The sequence below is a fragment of the Pseudophryne corroboree genome, chromosome 3 (assembly GCF_028390025.1).
Source record: "Pseudophryne corroboree isolate aPseCor3 chromosome 3, aPseCor3.hap2, whole genome shotgun sequence".
NCBI lineage: Eukaryota > Metazoa > Chordata > Amphibia > Anura > Myobatrachidae > Pseudophryne > Pseudophryne corroboree.
In genome coordinates this window covers 702502995-702527763 of record NC_086446.1, presented here as the reverse complement: position 1 = coordinate 702527763, position 24769 = coordinate 702502995, and the positions used below count along the sequence as shown (strand labels likewise).

The following is a 24769-nucleotide window of genomic DNA, read 5'->3' as shown; positions in this document are numbered from 1 at the left end:
TCCAGCAGGACTGTACATGAATGGAGATTGTGTGCCCACCTGGGGAGCTGGTCCTCTGCCAAACACCTTCAAGCCACAGAATATGCTTGTAATTGCACAAATATGTTTTGGCAAATCCCCCCTCCCACCTCTCTGCTCTATTGGATTACACAGAGTGTCATATTTTCTCTCCCTACGTGATAGCTGTGGGGGGTTTTCACAGATGATGGGTCGGGGTTAAAGTGCACAATTTGATGTTATGCAAGTTTATTGAAGTGGGCTCCTATCCAGCTTCAACTGGATGCAGTGGCAGCTTATAACATAGGTCTTTTACCTTATGCTTATGTTACGAAATTGTGTGTCTGACTCTGCAGAGCTGTATATAAACCTCCCAGGCTCCGCATTCTGGGGTTTCTTACATCTGGAGGCAACGGGACACTTTGAGCCACTCTACCTCTCATCCGGTAACTATTTAACCCATATTATCATACATGCATTCGCAACCAATTTCATGCACAACACACAAATGCTCAAAAATCATTCAAAATTATTATATTTATTATTATTCATTGTAAAAAAAAAAAAAAAGTTTATACATAATGGTATATACCAAAATGACACCGCTCATTATAGATTACACTCATGTTACTTTTGGCAAACACTTTTACAGCTATGCCTGAAGTTAAACTGAATAATTCATGTCCTGTTTTTTTCTTTTTATTATTTTCATTTATAGAACTGGTCAAGTGCACTTGTAAGGATGGACCTTAAGATTTTTGGGCTAGTAATTGTCCTGTGCTATTTTGGAAGTTCTGTGGCAAACAGCTTTCAAAGAGACTGCCGGGTGGACAACTTCAGAGTTATGCCGGACTTTGATAAATATCGGGTATGTAACGCACTCCTAATAAAAGGGGAAAATAGCTTATTTAAAACACAGTTATTTATTTATTACCAGTTATTTATATAGTGCACACATACTGTAGTACACAGCACTTTAGAGGGAATATTTGGCCATTCACATCAGTCACAACAGTTCAGATTTTATATTTAGATAATTATTACTTTAACACATAAGGAAAGCTATTCTGCAAAGAGGACCCAATTTATTTGCATATATGAAGTAGGAAGTATAATTTCTACTTGCTTGGCTCAGGTTAAGGTAAATAACCAGACTGATGGAACAGTGCCCCCCAGTGGTAAAGTCATCATGAAAATGGTGGAATACTTGGCTGGTTTTATAATTATCTATTGAACAAAGTAATAATAACTGTTTCAGCATATTGTCCATATAATAATAATAATAATAATAATAATAATAATAATAATGTATAGTACTCTGTGAAGGCACCTAGTGATGTCATTTATAGTAGGAATATTACATCCTATTACATTTAAGTTATTAATTGCAAGGCTAGCTTGGCAAGTTTCTTCTGTTATGTTTAGAAAAACTTTTCTAAAGTTCCTCTGGTAGGAATAATATATTTTAGACATTATATGATGTCAAATACAACACAGATTTGTTTTTATTAATAAAGATATTTTTGAATTTCAAATTGTTATTAAAAAAAGCTACAAGACCATAAAAACATTACATTATTACACCATCTAATTCAACCTATTTATTTATTTTATTTATTAACAGTTTCTTATATAGCGCAGTATATTCCGTTGCGCTTTACAATTGGAACAACAGTAATAGAACAAAATTGGGTAAAAACAGACAGACATAGAGGTAGGAAGGCCCTGCGCACAAGCTTACTATCTATGGTATACGTTTAATGTGCTGGCTGTCGGGATCCCGACGGTCAGGATACCAACGCCGGAATCCCGACAGCTGGCAATGCCGATAGACGGAAATACCTGCGCTACAGGACTATTGCCACTCGTGGGTGTCCACAACAGCCACAGAGTGGAAAGAGAACCTAAGGCAAGCGATACGACCCACCGAGCATGCAGCGTGGCGACTCTTGCGCTCGACCCACTGTCGGCATACTAGCGGCTGGGATGCTGCTGTCGGTATATTGACGTACGGCATCCCGGCCGCCGGTAGATCATACTGAACCACAACCTATGCCTCAATCCTAGATGCCTTATCCTACAACTAAATGAAAAGAATATAAAAATGTAAAACATTTGAAGGCATCTACTATACATCCATTTCTGGTTCCATAGATGTTTTAAACCAACTTATATTAACTCAGAAAATTCAGATTAAGCAGTTTTGGTAAATAGCTTTTAAAAGCTAAGGAATCCTGTATCTAATGGCTCTGTATTTACTGCATCTATGTGATTGGTACATATGTTGAATTTGTTTTGATTTTCAGTATGCCGGAACCTGGTACGCAGTTGCCAAGAAGGACCCAGAAGGACTCTTTCTACTTGATAACATAGTGGCTAACTTCAATGTTGATGAAAGTGGAAAAATGACAGCAACAGCTAGAGGCAGAGTCATAATCTTAAAGTAAGAAACTCCCACTTCTATATAACGTAAAGCACATAATACTAATCTTACATTTTATAATATACTTCATCCCAGCAGCCTTGTGCTGTTATATATAGACACATTCAGCGTGCCAAAGTAATAACATACATGTAAAACAGAAGATAAACATGCATGTGCCCCAATTTTGCCACTGCTATGTCCTCTTCCTGTTAGGGCATGCCGCAAAGAGACAAGAAGAATACTAAGCCATAACAGCAAATTCAGAATACAGTAGTTGTTTTAACAATTCTTCCTTGTGGCGCTGCAAAAGACTTATTGCATGCAAAAGCTGGAGTTTATCGCTTTTTATCGGGCTGTCCTATACAGAAACAGTAATTGCATGAAGATCTTTTAAACTATGATCCCTAAGAAACGTAAATTCAAAGATATTTAGAAACTGCCCTTTCGTTACCGACACTAGTAAAAACCTCTAGAGAAAGTCACATTAAATGTTTCTACGTACAAATGAGGTTGCATTAGCTGCAGTGTATGGCAAACAAAGTTCTCTGGATTAATTGGATAATTCTTATTTTATGACAGATATTGAGTCACTGTAGCTCAGGATGTTAGGCGCAGTGGTACATTGTTCACTAGATGAAAAATACACCAAGCTATACCTTTACTGGGAGAAAGCAGACCCACTTTAATAGAAAATAAATACCACAGTCTGCAGATCTCTTTCATGCCATTCTGGAGGATAACGCAACTGATGCAAATGTTCTACATGTAATCTAATACACCATTCAGATTGAAATGCCGGGTCGCACCCAGAATTTTGTAGATGGCTCCAACCGGGATGCGACCCTGCTGAGAACCCTTTCGGATTGGCGGCAGTACCCAGCTTATTGCCAGGTCAGCGACGTTACTGCTCACGTGTGCAGTGACGGTGCTTGAAGATAAGATTATCTCCTAGCGCCGGCTCTACCTATGCCGTAAACGGGTTCCGGATAGCATCGGCCCAGCTTACCAATTTATACTGCACTACAACCCAGGTAGGTCCTAGCTTCAACCCTTGTACCTACTCGGGTTGATATGCTGGGTCACTCGACCCCAGTAATTTTTCTGGCCCCTTTCACACTGAGCAAAATCCTGGGTTGCTGTGTTTTCACGTGCAGTGACCCTGGGTATTTCTATTAGTCTGAAAGGGGTGTAAGAGGGCTAGGGAGCCAACATATAAATATAAAGAGATTATAAGGCACAAAGTTTTGTGTGCTTTACAGCTGTAGGGCAGGATGTACTAAAGGGAAAATGCGGAAAACCCTGCATATTCGAGGGTTTTACCACATTTTCATATGTACTAAGACCCGGCCGCCGGGTTTTCACCGCTGAGGATATCGCCATCTTTTTATGGCGATACGCTATAGAATCCTTTGGGATTTTTCACATCCGTCGCCCCATTCTGCCACCGAGCAACCCACCCCCAACGCCACCCTCACCTGTGTCCAGACAGCCACTGGTGATCCCCCAGCTCCTTCTTCCCCCGCAGCACAGCCATTTCTGCTTCCGGCTGCAGGGGGGAGCAGGAAGAGCCCGGGAACCCCCAGCACACGTTACCTCCTGGGGCTGGGAGGTGACGAATCCCACAGAGACAGGTATCGTGGGGGGCTCTGTCACTACATTGCAATGTTAATCGCCAGGGCCGGTTCTAGACGTTGTGGCAGCCAGGGCAAAAGTTTCCTTTGCCCCGCCCCTCCCACCATCGACAGACAAAATAGGGTTCAAGGATTCATAGGGAAGGGGCGTGGCCACAGTTATCCCCCCTGTAGTTGTGCCCCCTGTAGCTGTGCCCCCAGTAGATTTGCTCCCAGTAGAGTTATGCCCCTGTAGTTGTGTCCCCTGTAGAGTTTTGCCCCCTGTAGCTGTAGCCCCAGTAGAGTTGTGCCCCCTGTAGTTTTACCCCCTGTAGCTGCACCCCTAATGGAGTTGTGCTGCCTGTAGTTTTACCCCCTGTAGCTGTGCCCCCTGTAGAGTAACATAGAAACATAGAATTTGACGGCAGATAAGAACCACTTGGCCCATCTAGTCTGGCCCATCCTTTAGGCAATCTCAACCCATTTTGAACCTTAATTCTTTGTAAGGATACTCATATGCCTATCCCAAGCATGTTTAAATGCTCTACAGTCTTAGCCGCTACCACCTCTGATGGGAGGCTATTCCACTTATCCACTACCCTTTCTGTGAAGTAATTTTTCCTTAAATTTCCCCTTAACCTCCCCCCTCCAGTCTCAGTGTATGTCCTCGAGTTCTAATACTTCTCTTCCTTTGAAGAATGTTTCTCTCCTGAACTTTGTTAAGACCCTTGATATATTTGAAACTTTCCATCATGTCTCCCCTTTCCCTTCTCTCCTCCAAATTATACATGTTTAGATCTTTTAGTCTTTCCGGGTAAGTTTTATTATGTAGGCCATGCACCATTTTAGTTGCCCTTCTTTGTACACTCTCTAATGTATTTATATCATTCTGGAAAAAAGGTCTCCAGAACTGTACACAGTATTCCAGATGAGGCCGTAATCAATGACCTATACAGTGGCATTATCACTTCTTTTTTCCTGCTACTGATTCCTCTCCCTATGCAACCAAGCATCTGACTTGCCTTTCTCATTGCTTTGTTGCATTGCTTTCCTGCCTTCAAGTCACTTGAAATAGTGACTCCGGAATCCCTTTCCTCCTCAATAGTTTCCAAGTGCACAATTTTGCATTTTTTAGCATTAAACTGTAGTTGCCACATTCTTGACCATTTCTCAAGCCTACCTAGGTCATCAATCATTTGTTTTACCCTTCCCGGTGTGTCTACCCTGTTGCATATCTTTGTATCATCTGCACAAATGCATATTTTCCCTCCAATACCATTTGCAATGTCATCAACAAAGATATTAAAGAGAACTGGACCAAGTACAGATCCCTGGGACACTCCACTGGTAACTTTTCCCTCCATTAGATTTCACTTCATTTACTACAACTGTTTCCTATCCTGCAACCAGGTTCTTATCCATTTAACTGTTTTATAATCCACCCCCATGCTTTCATGTTTATTTAGCAGTCTGCGATGTGGGACAGTGTCAAATGCCTTACTAAAGTCTAGATATGCTACATCTACAGCTCCTCCTTGATCTATTATTTTCGTCACAGAATCAAAAAGGTCAATAAGATTTGTTTGGCATGATCTCCCACCAGTAAATCCATGCTGTTTTGGATCCTTTAGGTTGTTTGATTTAAGATATTCCACAACTCTCTCTCTTAATAGTTTTTCCATTACTTTTCCTATTACTGATGTTAGGCTTACTGGTCTGTAGTTATTTGCTTCTTCCTTGCTTCCACTTTTGTGCAGTGGAACTACATTTGCTCTTTTCCAGTCCTCTGGAATGGCACCCGTATTTAGTGACTAGTTAAATAATTCTGTTAAAGGTGTAACTAGCACATCTTTTAGCTCTTTGAGTAACTTTGGGTGTATCCCATCTGGCCCCATTGATTTATCCACTTTTAGTTTTGAAAGTTCTGTTAGGACCTTCTCCTCTGTAAATGTACTTTCATCCACCTTATTTTTCTGAATGTCCTTGCAACTTAACTGTGGCCCCATCCCTTCTCCTTCTGCAGTAAATACTGAGCAAAAATAATTATTTAGGTGATCTGGTATTGCCTTGTCTCCCTCCACCAAATGCTAACTCTCTGTCTTAAGTCTTATTATTCCTCCATTTGATTTTCTCCTTTCACTTATATACTTAAAAAAAGTTTTGCCCCCTTTATCTACTGACTGGGCCATTTTCTTCTCAGCTTCTGCCTTTGCACGTCTGATCACTTTCTTAGCATCCTTGCATGCACACTGAGACTCCGGGATATTGGAGACACCCGGAAGTCTTGCTGTTACCAGGGTACCAGGCCAGTCTGTTCTCCAACATGCATTGGATTATGAGGCAGCAGCAGCTGGAAGTGGGATTATGAGGCAGCAGCAGCAGAAAGTGGGATTATGAGGCAGCAGTATCTATTTGGATTCCGGGAGGTGAGGTCACAAGGGACTCACTGTTAATTGTGAAGGGAGCAGGTCCTCTTTCTCCTTGGACAAAGTAACTTCTTACTGTGTCACACCCCTGCCCTCTGTGTTCTGTCCCACCTCCCAATGTTCTGCCAAAGTCAGTGTGTCATCCCATCCTGTGTTCTGTCACTGTGCCCCCCCCCCTCCTGTGTTCTTTCACTGCCCCCCCTCCGTGTTTTGTCCCAGCCATTGTGTCATCCCCCTCACGTGTTCTTTCACTGCGTAAACCAATAACCCCCCTCGTGTTCAGTCAAAGCCCTGACCCTTCTGTTACTGTGTCACCCCCCCCCCCTTGTTCTGTCCCAGCCATTGTGTCAACTCCCTGTGTTCTGCCCCAGTCACTGTGTAGCCCACCCTCTGTGTTCTGTCCAAGTCAATATGATACCCCCATCTGTGTTCTGTCCTAGTCACTGTATCATCCGACCTCCCACATCTGTGTTCTGTCCCAGTCACTTTGTCATAATCAGATGCAGGCCATGAGCCAACTGGAGCTTGTTCACCGGCAGCCAATCAGAAGTGGCTGCAGGGGTTCAAGAACAGTGCAACAACATTTAAATGTCATTATTGTGTTTTACATAAGGTGTAGGGGGTATTACTGTTTGGCATAATGTGTATAAGGGGTACTACTGTGTGACATAACGTGAATAAGGGGCTCTATTGTGTGACATAATGGGAATAAGAGCCACTACTGTGTTACCTAACGTGACTAAGGGACACTAATGTGTGGCATAATTTGAAGTGGCAGTACTATTGTGTGACCAGCCAATTCCTTGTGAGACCACACCCCTTTTTGTGTCGCAAAGTATGAGAGGGAGTGCGCAAATTTATAGTTTGCAGGGGGGCGCTGTACACCCTAGCACCGGCCCTGGTCAAGATACACCTCTTTGTTGATATTATTTTGATTCTGTTTGTATTTCCTAAAAGCCATCTTTTTTGCTTTCACGCATCTTTTGTGAACCACACTGGCTTCCTTTTCCTGGTGCTTTTCCTAACCCTTTTGATACAATGGTCTGTTGCCTTCAGTATTGAACTTCTCAGTTTTTCCCACCTCTACTGCACTCCTTCCAAGTTCCTCCAGTCCGCCAATGAATCACTTAAACATCTCCCCATTTATGCAAAGTCAGCATCTTTGTTTTTGTGTGACAGGAGTTGGATCCTGTCGTTATACTAAACCATACTGCTTGATGATCACTGGATCCCAGGTGCTCACCCACATATATGTCGGATATCCTGTCACCATTTGTAAGAATTAAATCTAATATTGAGTCTTTGCGAGTGGGCTCCCTCACCAATTGCTTGAGAGATGCTCCCTGTAAGGAATGTAGAAATTTGACACTTGTAGCTGAACTTGCAAAAGACCCCTTCCAATTTATATCAGGTAAATTAAAGTAACCCATGATTATGACTTCTCCCTTTAAAGCCATTTTAGTGATGTCCAACAATAGGTTCCTGTCTAGATCCTGCCCCTGGCCTGGTGGTCTATAGATCACCCCAATGCGAATAATGTCCTTCTCCCTGGTTTCTATAGTGACCCAAAGGGCCTCAGTTTTATCTTCAATATTTTGTATTAAAGTAGCATTTATGCTTTTTTTCACATACATTGCTACCCCTCCTCCTATTCTTCCCATTCTATCCTTCCTAAATAAATTGTATCCTGGTATAGCTATGTCCCAGTCATGATTCTCATTGAACCATGACTCTGTAATTGCCACAAAATCCAGGTTATCCCTTGTCATTATCGCAATTAGCTCTGGAATTTTGTTTCCTAAACTCCTAGCATTTGCACAGATAGCTTTAAGAATTTTGTCTGTGCATCTGTTATTAGTAGCCATGTCCAGACAGTACAAAATAAATGACAAGTTTAAAGTTGAAATTACCTGTTTGGTGATGTCTCTCAATGTTTGTTTGTTTGTTTGTTTGTTTGTTTGTTTGTTTTACTAATCAGAAATCACACTCTGTCCTTCACACCACGACTACACCTCACTAAATGTAAAGATTTAATACACCTGACCACAAATGGCCAAATGATCAAAGGAGGTAAACACCAGACAGCATTCAATAATAAACTATGTTTCACTGAGCAACTTCCCCACACAAGCAATGCCAATTACAAGTCAATAATTTGTTTGTTGTGTCCCCTGTATAGTTGTGCCCCCTGTAGTTCTGCCACCCTGTAGCTGTTCTCCCTGTAGTTTTGCCCCAGTAGCGCTGCTTACAAGAAAAACACCTCACCATCCCCGCTCCTGCTGTCTCTGGCCGCTTGCTCTTTGGATCTATGGGAGAGATGTCATGACGTCTCTCCCATAGCGCTGCACAGACACTATAGGTCAATTAGGACCTCTAGCGTCTGCAGCCACTCCCACAATGCCGTGCAGTGCACGATGACGTCAGGCACTGCAGCATGTGGGAGTGTCAGGTGGCGCAGCGGCAGCGCCCTTAAGGATGCAGCACCCTGGGCAAAAATCCTGCTTGTCAGCGGCAAGAGCCAATCCTGTTAATCGCATATGTTAGCATAGCTGTGGTGGGCAGCGATGTATTTTAATGCATCCCACCCCTTCTCTCCCACATGTTAGCAAGATGATCAGACAATGGATCACTGACACCCATGTTTTATAGAACTGTTCACATGCGAAAATGTGTTGAGACTTGCGAACTCGTATGTGTGGCCATGTCCAGTTCAGTAGTGGCTGTATTAATCAGCTTTTTCCCTTTCTTATTTTAAGCTGTTAAGAGGTAAAGCTAGATACACATTACCTGACAGGTGTTGCCAATCGAGTTAAGGATCTGATCCGACGGAATGAATATCGTAGCAATTTCTTGCCTTTAGGATATACCTTCCATTCCTCCCGAATGGGATCGGGACATTGGGAACAATATAGTGTGTACAGCACACACTACCTGGTTCCCCCAATCTGAGTATTGCAGGAGGGCTTGAAGCCATTTATCTGTTTTGAACCATCCAACGCTCCTGCATGCACCGCTATCCAATTATCGGGCACTATCGACTGATTGGCCTGATAATGAATGAAAATTGGATAGTGTGTATCTAGCCTAAGGATGCACTACTATAGATATATTTGAAGGAGCAGAGGATCATCTGGCTGTAGAAGAACTACACTGAATGTTTCTCCCGGATAATCACATAGATGGGCAATCAAAAATATGCTCAGATAGCCAAATGTACAGCTATAATAGCCATTAGTCTGATTTCTGAGCATTGTAAACAAAATGGCCATACTTATATAGCTGTAGTCAGGGCCGTAACTAGCATATTGCAACATGTGTCACCACACAGGGCACCACAAGGCAGGGGGCTTGAAATGTGTGACTTATAGTAGAATGTAGGAAACAGATAGTTAATGAGATTCTGCGCAATGGTGCAGCTAAAGTCTGTGTTTCTCAGTGCATTCCCCACTACACTCAAAACATAAATTGTAGTAGAGAAATAGGAATCATAGATTTCAAGCACTCCAGTAATAACCACTTTCACAAATAGCACCCAAAAGGTGAACAATAAAGGAATATAATACCATATTCAGGTATACCACATTAGTAAGCAGTATTCAGACATCAATAGAAGTCCAGCAATTCCTTAACAGGATCTGCATTAAATTGTGAACCCTTCGTATATATGTGAGCACCACCGCTCATAACGGGGTTCACCAGAAAAGATGCAATAGTGCAAATTATCCTTTAAAATCACATTTGTGATACAAAATCGGTCTAAAGAGCTCAGTGACTTCAAGCGCGGTACTGTGATAGGATGCCACCTGTGCAATAACACAATTTTGAATATGAAATGTTGTTATAAATGGCAACTGCCACACTAAAAACCTACCTCCACCCCTACGCTCTCTCTCTCTCTCTCTCTCCCCACTCTCCATGGGCCTGATTCAGAGTTGATAGCAGCAGCAAATTTGTTAGAAGTTGCGCAAAACCATGGCCCTCATTCCGAGTTGTTCGCTCGCTAGCCGCTTTTCGCAGCATTGCACACGCTAAGCCGCCGCCCTCTGGGAGTGAATCTTAGCTTAGCTGAATTGCGAACGAAGTATTCGCAATATTGCGAAAAGATTTTTCTTTGCAGTTTCTGAGTAGCTCGAGACTTACTCTTCCAGTGCGATCAGTTCAGTGCTTGTCGTTCCTGGTTTGACGTCACAAACACACCCAGCGTTCGCCCAGACACTCCCCCGTTTCTCCATCCAATCCCGCGTCTTTCCCAGAAACGGCAGCGTTTTTTCACACACTCCCATAAAACGGCCAGTTTCCGCCCAGAAACACCCACTTCCTGTCAATCACACTACGATCAGCAGAACGAAGAAAAAACCTCGTAATGCCGTGAGTAAAATACCAAACTTCTTAGCAAATTTACTTGGCGCAGCCGGAGTGCGAACATTGCGCATGCGCAGTTAGCGGAAAATCCCACCGATGCGAAGGAATAGAACAAGCGAACAACTCGGAATGAGGGCCCATGTGCACTGCAGGGGGGGGGGGGGGCAGATATAACATGTGCAGAGAGAGTTGGATTTGGGTGGGGTGTGTTCATACTGAAATCTAAATTGCAGTGTAAAAATAAAGCATCCAGTATTTACCCTGCACAGAAACAAAATAACCCACCCAAATCTAACTCTCTCTGCACATGTTATATCTGCCCCTCCCCTGCAGTGCACATGGTTTTGCCCAACTGCTAACAAATTTATTGCTGCGATCAACTCTGAATTACCCCCCATATGCAGCAAGTGTGAAACAGTCAGCTCAGTACTTTTAATTAATTGGCAGCAGGCTGTAACATCTCCCTGCATTATCATTTTCACTTTTAGTCGCCGACACACATAACAGTGATGGGCAGTAGCCTTAGTCTTTTATTCTATAGGATATTATATATATATATATATATATATATATATATATATATATATACAAAGAATGGATATGGACCGGCACTCCGTTGTCAATATTCAAAGTGCGTTGGTGCCCTCTCAGTAGTAGTGAATAAACAAACGAGAAAGGAAGAGCGGCACTCAGCGTCTTAATGAAAAAATTGAAAAAGTGTATTCACATCACCAACGTTTCGGGACGCGCAGGTCCCTTTGTCAAGGTGTACAACCTTGACAAAGGGACCTGCGCGTCCCGAAACGTTGGTGATGTGAATACACTTTTTCAATTTTTTCATTAAGACGCTGAGTGCCGCTCTTCCTTTCTCGTTTGTTTTGTATATATATATATATATATATATATATGTATAGGAATAAAACATAATGGAAAAGGCACTCACAGTGCAGACTGTTTATTCAATTTAAAAACAGTAACAGGTCCACGGACAAATTGTATAGGACTCGTACCATATAGCACACGCTGTGGGCTGGTTACAACATGGTTCAAAGAAATTCCACTGGCACAAACTGCATACCCGCTGGCCGCCACCCAGGACCACACACCGCGCCGCCGGCTATGGTATAGCTGTGACTCGTCGGGAAACCTCTCTGGATCAAACAGTGGGAGCAGCTGCACATGTGGACACAGTGCGTCAGACAGGCCATGCTCCAACGCGTTTCGTATCACACTTCGTCAGGAGGCCACTGACGAAGTGTGATACGAAACGCGTTATGAGCGCCTTTTCCATTATATTTTATTCCTAGAAATCAATCCTGCTCCAGGAGTCCGGAGCCTTCATTGGGAAAGTGCTGCGGTATTTATCCTATACCTGTGCTACAACTCAGAGGTTTTTGGTGCTTGTAATTTTCTCTACTGTTGAGAGAAAAAGGACTGCCAGCGCACCTGCACAGCTTCTAATCGAACTGATATATATATATATACTTATACAGTTGTGCTCATAAGTTTACATACCCTAGCAGAATTTGTGATTTTCTGGCCATTTGTCGGAGAATATGAATGATAACTCACAAACATTTCTTTCACTCATGGTTAGTGGTTGGGTGAAGCCATTTATTGTCAGACAACTGTGTTTACTCTTTTTAAATCATAATGACAACAGAAACTACCCAAATGACCCGGATCAAAAGTTTACATACCCTGGAGATTTTGGCCTGATAACATGCTCACAAGTTGACACAAACGGGTTTGAATGGCTACTAAAGGTAACCATCCTCACCTGTGATCTGTTTGCTTGTAATCAGTGTGTGTGTATAAAAGGTCAGCGAGTTTCTGGACTCCTGAAAGACCCTTGCATCTTTCATCCAGTGCTGCACCGACGTGTCTGGATTCTGAGTCATGGGGAAAGCAAAAGAATTGTCAAAGTATCTGCGGGAAAAGGAAATTGAACTGTAAAAAACAGGAAAGGGATATAAAAAGATATCCAAGCAATTGAGAATGCCAATCAGCAGTGTACAAACTCTAATTAAGAAGTGGAAAATGAGGGATTCTGTGGAAACCAAATCACGGTCAGGTAGACCAACAAAAATTTCAGCCACAACTACCAGGAAAATTGTTCAGGATGCAAAGAAAAATCCACAAATAACTTCAGCTGAAATGCAGGACTCTGAAAAAAAAGTGGTGTGGTTGTTTCAAGATGCACAATAAGGAGGCATTTGAAGAAAAATGGGCTGCATGGTCGAGTCGCCAGAAGAAAGCCATTACTACGCAAATGCCACAAAGAATCCCGCTTACAATACTCCAAACAGCACAGAGACAAGCCTCAAAACTTCTGGAACAAAGTCATTTGGAGTGATGAGACCAAAATAAACGTTACATTTGGAGAGGAGTCAACAAGGCCTATAATGAAAGGTACACCATCCCTATTGTGAAACACGGAGGTGGATTGCTGATGTTTTGGGGATGTGTGAGCTACAAAGGCACTGGAAACTTGGTCAAAACTGATGGCAAGATGAATGCAGCATGTTATCAGAAATTACTGGAGGAAAATTTGCACTCATCAGCCCGGAAGCTGCGCATGGGACGTACTTGGACGTTCCAACTTGACAATGATCCAAAACACAAGGACAAGCCGACCTGTCATTGGCTACAGCAGAATAAAGTGAAGGTTCTGGAGTGGCCATCTCAGTCTCCTGACCTCAATATCATTGAGCCACTCTGGGGAGATCAAAAAGCCTCCAGTTCATGCAAGACAGCCCAAGAATTTACAGGAACTGGAGGCTTTTTGCCAAGAAGAATGGGCAGCTTTACCATCTGAGAAAATAAAGAGCCTCATCCACAACTACCACAAAAGACTTCAAGCTGTCATTGATGTTAAAAGGGGCAATACACGGTATTAAGGACTGGGGTATGTAAACTTTTGATCAGGGTCATTTGGGTAGTTTCTGTTGTCATTATGATTTAAAAAGAGTAAACACAGTTGTTTGACAATAAATGGCTTCACCCAACCACTAACCATGAGGGAAAGAAAAGTTTGTGAGTTATCATTCATATTCTCTGACAAATGTACAGAAAATCACAAATTCTGCTAGGGTATGTAAACTTATGAGCACAACTATATATATATATATATATATATATTGTGACAAGAACACTGGAAAAGTGTTTGAGGGCAGGTATGTTTGTCCCAGGTTCTTGTCTTACCTGTATTAGAAAAATGAAATTTCTAGGAAAATGTTTTGTTTTGTCAGAACCTTTTCAGTTGATTGGAAAAGCTGGATAAGGGCCCTGAAAGATAGGGCAAGTTCCAGACGTTGGGCCCAGTTCGGGTCTATGGCCTCACAGAGGGCTAATCAGGGTTTCAGCTGTGTAAGTGGGTTATAGGGCTGCTAGCCTGATTAGTGTGGGCAGACTGCCTGGGAAGACTGCAGGATCTCTGTGAGAGAAATACGCTTCCTTATACAAGTGAGCCATACAGTGTTGACTGGAAAACTCTGTGTTTTTTTGTTTAGAGACAGTTAGGAACATCTTGTGTTTAGTTAGTGCCGGACAGGCAAGGTATTTTCTTTTGATGTTTGTTTTGTTTTCTGCTTAATAAAACTGGTTGTGGCCAGTTGCACCACACACTGGACTTGTGTGATTCCTCAGCTGCTGCTTGCTGCCACTTACTCCACGAAATGGCACCTTGTTCCCTTACAGTGTTACAACTTGGTGGAGAATGCGAGCATTCCGTTCTGCGCATAAGTGAAAGCAGCAGCTTTATGAGGCCTGCAGAAAACAGTGGTTTATGCAGATACAGCCCAGTGTGTAGTTGCTGATACTCACCCCTGAGGGTTTGATATATGTCCTGGGTGAAAGCAGCTACAAAGCCGCCTGAAAAATCTGTCGACATGGAGGAACTACTTAAAGCCCTGCTGCAAGCTACAGTGGCTCAGCAGGAGGCCAACAGACAGCAGCAGGTGGTGATGGAGGAAAATTGGAGACAACAGCGAGAGGTCTTAACAGAAGTGGTGCAGAGCCTTGCAGCCCAGATTGGAGATGTGGCCGTCAGTGCTCCGTCCAGCTCTAGTTCTATACGGGCCAGTCACTTCCTGCAGAAAATGAAAGAGGCTGATGATGTGGAAGCCTACCTGACCACGTTTGAAAGGACTGCCGAGCGTGAAAACTGGCCAAAAGCACAGTGGGCCAGTCTGCTGGCACCTTTTCTGTCAGGTGAGCCCCAAAAAGCGTACTTTGATTTAAGCCCTGCTGAGGCTCGGGACTATGATAAACTAAAGACTGCGATCCTGACCCGCCTGGGGGTCACGCTGTCAGTACGAGCACAACGGGTGCACCGTTGGGTGTACGCCATGGAGAAGCCTCCTCACTCCCAGATGCACGACCTTATTCAGCTAACAAAAAAATGGTTACAGCCAGAGACATTAACTGGTCCCCAGATGGTTGAAAGAGTCGTCATGGACCGCTATTTGAGATCTTTGCCCATGGTCCTGCGCAAGTGGGTGAGCCATGGAAACCCGGGTACTTCTGACCACTTAGTGGACATGGTAGAGAGGTATTTGGCAGCAGAGGAATTACTGGTGACCACCCAGCAACCCATAGATCCTCGACAGCGCCCTTCAGTAAAGACTGGTAAGACTGTTCCATGGAAAACGTTGCTGGGCGGTTAAGAGAACGCAAGGCTGGAGAGACTGTAAACACTAGCCCTGGAGACAGGCCAATGGGGCTAGAACGGTCTATGCTACCCAAACGGGTTGATAATCGTGTGGTAAAATGTTTTAGGTGTGGTATGCCAGGTCATGTTATTGCCAATTGCCCAGTCACGCAAGAACCCATGCAATGTGATGCTGCCTTTGAATATCGCAGAATGTCTTTCTTTGCTAGGTTAGCCTGTACTGTGGTACCTTCACCTGAGCTGGAAAAACAAATGTGTGATGTGTTCTTAGAGGGTAACCGGGTAGAGGCCTTGCTAGATTCAGGAAGTTTAGTTACCCTTGTGAAAGCTGGGTTAGTGAACCCCTTAAAGGTCCAGAAAATACCTATTGGGGTAACTTGCATACATGGGGATACCCAACATTATGTCACTGCTGAAGTGAATATAGAAACTTGTTGTGGGTCAGCAATGGTTAAAGTAGGACTGGTCCCCACTTTGGTGCATGAGGGCATAATAGGGAGGGATATTCCTCATTTTTGGAAACTGTGGGAATCACGTTTATCAACAGATGTGAGAAGTAAAGAGCCAGTTGATAATACCAGTGATTTTATGGATGTACATGTATCTTCAGAACTTTCTGACCCTTTGCCTTTTGCTAGTTTGGCTGGGGAAGTGGCAGATGGGGAGTCCAGTCAGGACCCTCTTGCTGGGAACAGAGACATAGTAGTTAGAACTGAAAGCGTGCCTGACCTGGAGGTAAAGAAGGATCTGTTTGCATCTGAACAGTTAAAGGATCCTACCTTGATAAAGGCTAGAGAGAATGTTAAGATTGTTAATGGGGAACCTGTGGTACCAGGTGACAGGGTTACATATCCGCACATGGCCATCTGTAATGAGCTCTTGTACCACATTGTCAAAAAGGGTGAGGATGTGGTGGAACAGCTGGTAGTTCCCCAGCCTTATCGAAGAACGGTACTAGATTTAGATCATAGTCACGTTACAGCAGGACATTTAGGGGCAGCAAAAAACACTGAAAGAGTTTTACAAAGGTTCTTTTGGCCAGGGGTTTATAAAGAAGTGTCTGAATATTGTTCTTCCTGTCCTGAATGCCAGTACCATGCACCTAGACCCCATTTCAGGAGCCCACTAGTTCCCATGCCTATTATAGATGTCCCATTTGACAGAATAGCCATGGATCTCATGGGGCCCTTGTTAAAGTCCACTCGGGGCCATCAGTATATCCTGGTAATTATGGACTATGCCACTCGATATCCTGAGGCTGTCCCTTTACGCACTGTCACAACCAAGGTGATAGCTAGGGAGCTGGTGCAGGTTTTTAGTAGAGTGGGAATACCAAAAGAAATTTTGACTGACCAAGGTACCCCATTTATGTCAAGGATCATGAAAGAATTGTGCAAATTATTTAAGGTCACTCACCTCAGGACGTCCATCTACCATCCCCAAACTGATGGGTTCATGGAAAGGTTCAATAAAACATTCAAAAGTATGTTAAAAAAGGTTGTTGATAGAGATGGGAAAAACTGGGATTGTTTGTTGCCCTACTTGTTAATGGCCATCAGAGAAGTTCCTCAGTCCTCTACGGGGTTTTCTCCATTTGATCTGTTGTATGGTAGACACCCCAGAGTGCTGTTGGACATTGCCAAAGAGACGTGGGAAGGACAGCCCACTCCTTATAGAAGCGTTATTGAACATGTAACACAAATGCAGGATAGGATTGCAGCCGTGGTACCTATTGTCAGAGAGCACATGGAACAGGCCCAAAGTGCTCAACAGAGGGTATATAACCGGATTGCCAAGATACGGGAATTTGCTCTCGGAGATAGAGTTCTTGTGTTGGTACCCACTGTGGAAAGCAAGTTCCTAGCTAAATGGCAGGGTCCATTTGAGATTAGGGAAAAAGTGAATGAGGTTAATTACAAAGTATACCAACCTGGAAAGAGAAAACCCGAACAAATCTACCATGTTAACTTAATCAAACCCTGGAAAGATAGGTTGTCTCTGTCAGCGGAGCCTTGCCCTTCGGTGTCTTCACCTTGGTTGCTTCCCACAGTAAAGGTGTCAGAGACATTATCAGCTGATCAGAACAATCAAGTTAAAGAATTTCTCATCCAAAATAGGGAGATATTTTCAGAGCTGCCTGGCCGAACAACCATAATAAAACATGACATTGTCACAGAACCAGGGGTCAGGGTCCATTTAAAGCCATATAGGATTCCTGAAGCTCAGCGAGAAGCTGTTTCTAAAGAAGTTAAAACCATGTTAGAACTTGGAGTCATAGAGGAATCTAACAGTGAGTGGTCCAGCTCCATAGTTCTCATCCCGAAGCCAGACGGTAGCATACGCTTCTGTAATGACTTTTGTAAGTTAAATGAGGTGTCCAAATTTGACGCATTCCCCATGCCCCATGTGGATGAGCTTATAGAAGGGCTGGGAACAGCCAGGTTTCTCACCACGTTGGGCCTGACCAAAGGGTATTGGCAAATACCTTTAACTGATAGCGCAAAAGAAAAAACAGCCTTTTCGGTTCCGGAGGGGCTATACCAGTATAAGATGTTACCATTTGGGTTGCATGGGGCTCCAGCAACCTTTCAACGGGCGATGGATACAATTTTGAGGCCCCATAGAAAATATGCAGCTGCCTATTTGGATGATATGGTAATTCACAGTACAGACTGGGGGTCCCATTTGGTTAAAGTGCAAGCAGTACTGGACTCAATCAGAGAGGCAGGGTTAACTGCTAACCCAAAGAAGTGCTGCCTTGCAATGGAGGAGGTCAAATACTTGGGCTTCACTATAGGCAGAGGTCTGATTAGGCCCCAGTTGAATAAAATTGATGCTATTCAAATCTGGCCTTCTCCAGTGAATAAAAAACAGGTAAGGGCTTTTTTGGGAATAACTGGGTACTATAGATGGTTTATTCCCAATTTTGCGACCACAGCAGTGCCGTTGTCAGACCTTACCAAAGGGAAGCAGTCAAATATGGTGAAATGGAACCCTGATGCAGAAAAAGCGTTCCAAACATTAAAAGTGGCTTTGTGTTCACAACCGGTATTGATAACACCAGATTTTTCGAAAGAATTTGTTGTACAGACAGATGCCTCAGAGGTAGGGATAGGGGCTGTGTTGTCCCAAACCAGAGATGGGGACGAACACCCTATCATTTATTTGAGTAGGAAACTCAATGAGCGTGAAAAAAGGTATGCCATTGTGGAAAAGGAGGCTTTGGCCATTAAGTGGGCACTGGATACCTTGAGATATTACCTCTAGGGTAGACAATTCAGACTAGTGACAGATCACGCCCCTTTAAAATGGATGGATGTAAATAGAGGTCAGAATGCTCGGGTAACTAGATGGTTTCTAGCATTGCAGGATTTTAAGTTTACTGTTGAACATAGACCGTGTACATAATTGGCCAACGGAGATGCATTGTCCCGCATCTTCTGTTTGGGGGCTACAAGTGTTCCGGCCCCTAGGTCGAAACAGGGGATGTGAAAAGAACACTGGAATAGTGTTTGAGGGCAGGTATGTTTGTCCCAGGTTCTTGTCTTACCTGTATTAGAAAAATGAAAACTTCTAGGAAAATGTTTTGTTTTGTCAGAACCTTTTCAGTTGATTGGAAAAGCTGGATAAGGGCCCTGAAAGATAGGGCAAGTTCCAGACGTTGGGCCCAGTTCGGGTCTTTGGCCTCACAGAGGGCTAATCAGGGTTTCAGCTGTGTAAGTGGGTTATAGGGCTGCTAGCCTGATTAGTGTGGGCAGACTGCCTGGGAAGACTGCAGGATCTCTGTGAGAGAAATACGCTTCCTTATACAAGTGAGCCATACAGTGTTGACTGGAAAACTCTGTGTTTTTTTGTTTAGAGACAGTTAGGAACGTCTTGTGTTTAGTTAGTGCCGGACAGGCAAGGTATTTTCTTTTGATGTTTGTTTTGTTTTCTGCTTAATAAAACTGGTCATGGCCAGTTGCACCACACACTGGACTTGTGTAATTCCTCAGCTGCTGCTTGCTGCCATTTACCCCACGAAACGGCACCTTGTTCCCTTACAGTGTTACAATATATATATATATATATATATACACACACACACACACACACACACACACACACACGTTGCCATGCCGAACCTTATGTCCCTGTTTGAAAAAAAAAGGGGGGGGGGGCAACAAAGCTTTCTGTGGCCCAAAATGTCTATTTTGGGATCTGGTTGCAGTATTCATCTAACTGCATGTATATCCTTTTGCTTTAAGAACCCTGGAAATGTGCGCTGACATGGTGGGCTTATTCCAGGAGACAGAGGATCCTGCTAAAATGAACATGAAGTATTATGGCGCTGTGGCACTCCTTGAAAAAGGACGTAAGTAAGCTATTTCATCATGCAACTTTTCCAGGAGACTCCACTGAGACAATGTATGGTCATGATAAATATTTATTGGGGTTCACTCTGAGTTGTTCGCTCGCTAGCAGTTTTTAGCAGCCATGCAAACGCTATGCCGATGCCCACTGGGAGTGTATTTTAGCTTAGCAGAAGTGCGAACGAAAGGATCGCAGAGTGGCTACAAAAATTTTTTGTACAGTTTCAGAGTAGCTCCAGACCGACTCAGCGCTTGCGATCACTTCAGACTACTCAGTTCCTGTTTTGACGTCACGAACACGCCCTGCGTTCGCCCAGCCACGCCTGCATTTTTCCTGGCACGCCAGCGTTTTTTCGAACACTCCCTGAAAACGGTCAGTTGACACCCAGAAACGCCCTCTTCCTGTCAATCACTCTGCGGCTGGCATTGCGACTGAAAAGCTTTGCTAGACCTTGTGTGAAACTACATTGTTCGTTGTAATAGTACATCACGCGTGCGCATTGCGCTGCATACGCATGCGCAGAAGTGCCGATTTTTTGCCTGATCGCTGCGCTGTGACCGAAATTTGCTAGCGAACAACTCGGAATGACCCCCTTTGAGCGAGTTATCTGACATCTTGCATACCTTCCAACATGTAGGGGGAGATTTATCAAACAGTCTAAAGAGGAGAAGTGAACATGTTGTCCATAGCAACCATTTAGATTCTACCTATCATTACAAAGAATATTTTAGATAAATGATAGCTGGAATGTGATTTGTTACTATGGGCAACACCTCAACTAGATCTTTTAAGAAATAAGACTGACCTCTCATCTACATCAGCTGTGCCCCTTTCTAACCTTGCTTGCCACAGTACACAAATCGGGACTGTGACACCAAAACTTATGATATCTGGTGTAACCCACCACTGCTCAGGTCACTTCTGCATGCCCCTGCTGCCAGTGTGCTGTTGGTAGCCCATTTCTGAACCACTTTAATTATTACAATGGAAAGGCTAAAATATTTAAAAAAAACATACGATCCACATTCATTAATAGTTTATAACCGCCTTACAATAAACAACACTACACAATAGATTATTGTATAATTATAAAGTTTACACTGTCCCACAGTGCGAAGGGGTCTATTTACTAAGCCTTGGATGGAGATAAAGTGGACGGAGATAAAGTACCAGCCAACCAGCTCCTAACTGTCATTTTTCAAACCGAGCCCTTGACATGGCAGTTATATGCTCTATCTCCATCCACTTCATCTCCATCCAACGCTTAGTAAATATACCCCTTAATCTGATATCTGATTTCATTGTTAATCTCCCACTAAACAGATACCAGCCAATTACCACTGCATGCACATTTTTGGTAGCAAAATGTAATGTCAATAAATAAGCCATTCTGTCATCTATATGCACTAGAAACCTGGTGTGATACATCATATCGGTGGTCGGGATGCAGGCGGTCACATGACCGACACCTGCATCCCGACAATTAGAATGCCTTAAGGTGGGTACACACTAATAGATATATCTGCAAATCAATTGATCTGCAGATATATATATGTACGGATCGGGCAGTGTGCTGTGCATACACACTGCCCGATCCGTCGGGGACTGACGTCATGAACTTGGCGGGCGTGTACACACGCCCGCCCAGTTCAGCTGTCAATCACCGCCGGCCGCCGCAGCATGTGTACGGGCGGTCGGCCGACCGCCCCGTACACACACAGCGACGCGCCAATATATCGGTAGATATATTGCCCGTCGGCTGTGCTGCGCGGCCGACGCGATACGTCTGTGAACGACGGAGTTCACAGACATATCGGCCGGACACACTGGCCGACGGTCCCGCGATATATCGGCCGTTCAAGAGAACAGCCGATATATCGACCAGTGTGTACGGGCCTTTAGAATGCCCCTGCCCCCTACCCTAACACAGCCTGTGGCATAGCAGTTAGGAGCTGATTGGCTGGCACTTTATCTCCTGCGACTTTATCTACATCCAAGGCTTAGTAAATAGACCCGTAAATGTTGGTACAGAAGGTATGAATCATGTACTGTAATACACATAGTGCTATCACTCCATATCCTCGTAACACTTATATGTTGGGAAGGTTTTCAGAGATTGTAAAATTCTGTGCCCATTGCAGCTATCTCAATATTGGTAAATCACATGTGACCTCTTGTTTTCAGTTGATAGTCATTGGGTGGTGGATACCGATTACACCAACTATGCCATCCACTACTCATGCCGGGAAGTGGCTTATGATGGCACATGTTCAGACAGCTACTCCTTCATTTTCTCCCGTCACCCTGAAGGACTTACACCAGAGACACAAAGAATTGTCAGGAGAAGACAGGAAGAGCTGTGCTTGGACAGACAATACAGAATGGTCGCCCATGATGGTAAGGAGAACTTTACACATCCATCTACCCTAAATTAAAGTAATGGGCATCCAGGTGGGAGGTGTGGGTGCATTGTGCTAAAAATTCCATCCTTATGACTCTGCTCCGGCTGCTCAATGCCACGATTGTGCAATAGAGCATTGGGGCAAGCCCCACAGATGGACCTTCACTGGGGAAGTTAGTGAGATCTGAGAGGCTGTTATACTGCGCCAGGAGTCCCAAAAAGCCCCCCAAAAGATTTTTTGTACGTCATTCCAGGCCCACACTGTGCAGAACAGCTTCCCTAGTATGTTTAAATGCACGTGTGCCTACACATAGCAGAGGCAGCCATTTTGTGGATTGGACTAATGTTCCCGAGAATGAAGCTGACCAGTTCACTAGTAACCAGTGACATCAATGAGGCACTTCATAAGTGATATTGAAGAGGGTGCATAGAGATATGTTTGTCTGCAGCCTACAGACTGTATCAATAAATATTGATATACCCAACAAAATAACTGTCTGAAATATGCGTATGTGACACAGACACCTTACATTCAGTATTGTGTATTCATTCACATTTCATCCTTTATCTTGTTTGGTAAGTATCCTGGTACCAAGAATAACAAACCATCAAGTTCAACAATTTTGTGGTAACCATGCACAACTGCTGACAGTATTTATGCATGGTTGCCAAAAAATTGTTGAACTTGATGGTGTGTAATTCTTGATACCAGCATACTGTAGATCTGCCGTGTTTCAATTTTTCCCACATGACCCAGTCAAAATAGTTCCATCTCACAAATAGCTCCATGTTTTACCTGAAATCTACTTCAATCCAACCAACATTACAAGAGTACATGCCACATATCCTTGTGGCCGCTGCTCATTGACAAGACTGTGTCATAGAACAGCGCGGACAAGATGGAGCGGTTTCCTGCCAATCACATCATCAAGCCCATTTGATGAGAGAATATTATAAAACAAACTATTATCAGTCTCATAGGGAATGTTTTATACCATGCACACCAGAGTTCCTGTGGCCTCCATGACTAAACGGGTTTATCTTGTCTAATTACAGGGCGCTGCAACTAAACCCCCCACAATATTGTTAATTTCCCAAGAAGCATGTTGATTTCGAGTTTACAAGAAGATCGATTACAAACCCCTCAGCATTTTATTTTTTGCTAATTAATCTTCAATAAATGGTAATGGAATGAATATAGCACTAGTAATAATGTACATATTTTATACTATGCTTAATTATATATATTTGTAGCACTTTAGAAATAAGCTATAAACTTATTTTCCTTACATTTGTGATTAACATTTTGAGGAATGAAGCAATAAACATTCATTTCTAGTGTAAAGATACCAGCATTTGTGGTTTCATTTACTTTGTATTGAGGCAATATGTTTACACACTGTATACATTAGTAACATGCTGTTACCTTTACACATTAGCTCAGCAAGCAAGAGAATCTTGTGGTTTAGTCTGGTGATGTGGAAAATCCCTACTTTGTGGAATTAATGTGATCCATTACAGAAATGGTACAAAATGTCCACATGAGAACTCAGATGTAGCATATTTTCTGTACTTGCGGACTATTTGCGAAACATGGCAAGTGAGATTCTCTCTATGCAAGCCAAATGGAAATCACCATGGATATGCGATGAAACAATATATTACATTAACACATTGGTTGAATGTATTGGAAAAATGGTGAAGGTAAGCAGGGTTGGCCCCAGGTCTAGCAGCACACTGTGCAAGAATTTTTGGATTAGACACCCTCTCCCCAATGTGATGTGTCGCAAAATGAACTGGAGGCACTATAATATAGCATATTGTAAACAGACGACACTGTAATGTGGCATAATATAAATTAGTGGCATCATAATGTTGCATTGTATGAACTGTGGGCAGGGGTGTATTTAGGGGTCCGAGCGCCCCTGGCAAAGTAAAGGACTGGTGCCCCCCCCCATATTTGAAATTGGGAAGGCACGTGTGCCAAAAAAAGGGGCATGGCCACTCAATAGTACCTCAAATTACACCACAGTAGTGTACTTTATTCACATTACACAGCACAGTAATGTACATTATTCATGTTATGCTACACAGTACTACCCCTTATACACATTATGCCATACACTAGTGCCTATATATATATATATATATATATGGGAAGGTGTGCACCTTGAGAAAGGCTCCCAGAGAGCTGAAACGCGTTGGTGCTGTGGGACAGACTGCGATTGATCCAGTAAGAGGGGGAGCACCCAGGAATACCACGGCTAGAGGAGGAACAGTACTGAGATCCCGGGAGGTATCTGTTTAACACCTCACAAGTGCTATAGGGTAACCTTTGTTGGGGACCCCACACTTTCTGGAGGAACTCTGTTCTGATTCAAAAGGAAGGATTCGAACATCTGAACATTGAACGCTCTTCACAGAACATACAATTATCCCGTAACATCCCAGGGTGCGCATATCTGCATTCTGTACATTGTTTAAAAATTATTCATGTTATGCTACTCAGTACTACCCCTTATA

General features: G+C 43.3%; 1 protein-coding gene across 1 annotated transcript; it reads left to right on the top strand.

Moving 5' to 3' along the window:
• The first annotated feature begins 334 nt into the window (after positions 1-334).
• RBP4 (retinol binding protein 4) lies at positions 335-23595 on the top strand. The gene is made up of 6 exons (XM_063962079.1): positions 335-443; positions 716-865; positions 2304-2440; positions 19740-19846; positions 22030-22242; positions 23303-23595. Exons 2-6 carry the CDS (start codon positions 740-742, stop codon positions 23314-23316), a joined length of 597 nt encoding a protein of 198 aa, XP_063818149.1. The 5' UTR covers positions 335-443; positions 716-739; the 3' UTR covers positions 23317-23595.
• The last annotated feature ends 1174 nt before the right edge of the window (positions 23596-24769 follow it).

What these genes read in the sequence shown, in the direction of transcription:
- RBP4 (XM_063962079.1), top strand. Translation starts at nt 740, where the DNA reads ATGGACCTTAAGATTTTTGGGCTAGTAATTGTCCTGTGCTATTTTGGA. An exon ending in CGGACTTTGATAAATATCGG is followed by an intron (nt 866 to 2,303) that starts GTATGTAACGCA and finishes TTTGATTTTCAG; the next exon opens with TATGCCGGAACCTGGTACGC. An exon ending in GGCACTCCTTGAAAAAGGAC is followed by an intron (nt 19,847 to 22,029) that starts GTAAGTAAGCTA and finishes TCTTGTTTTCAG; the next exon opens with TTGATAGTCATTGGGTGGTG.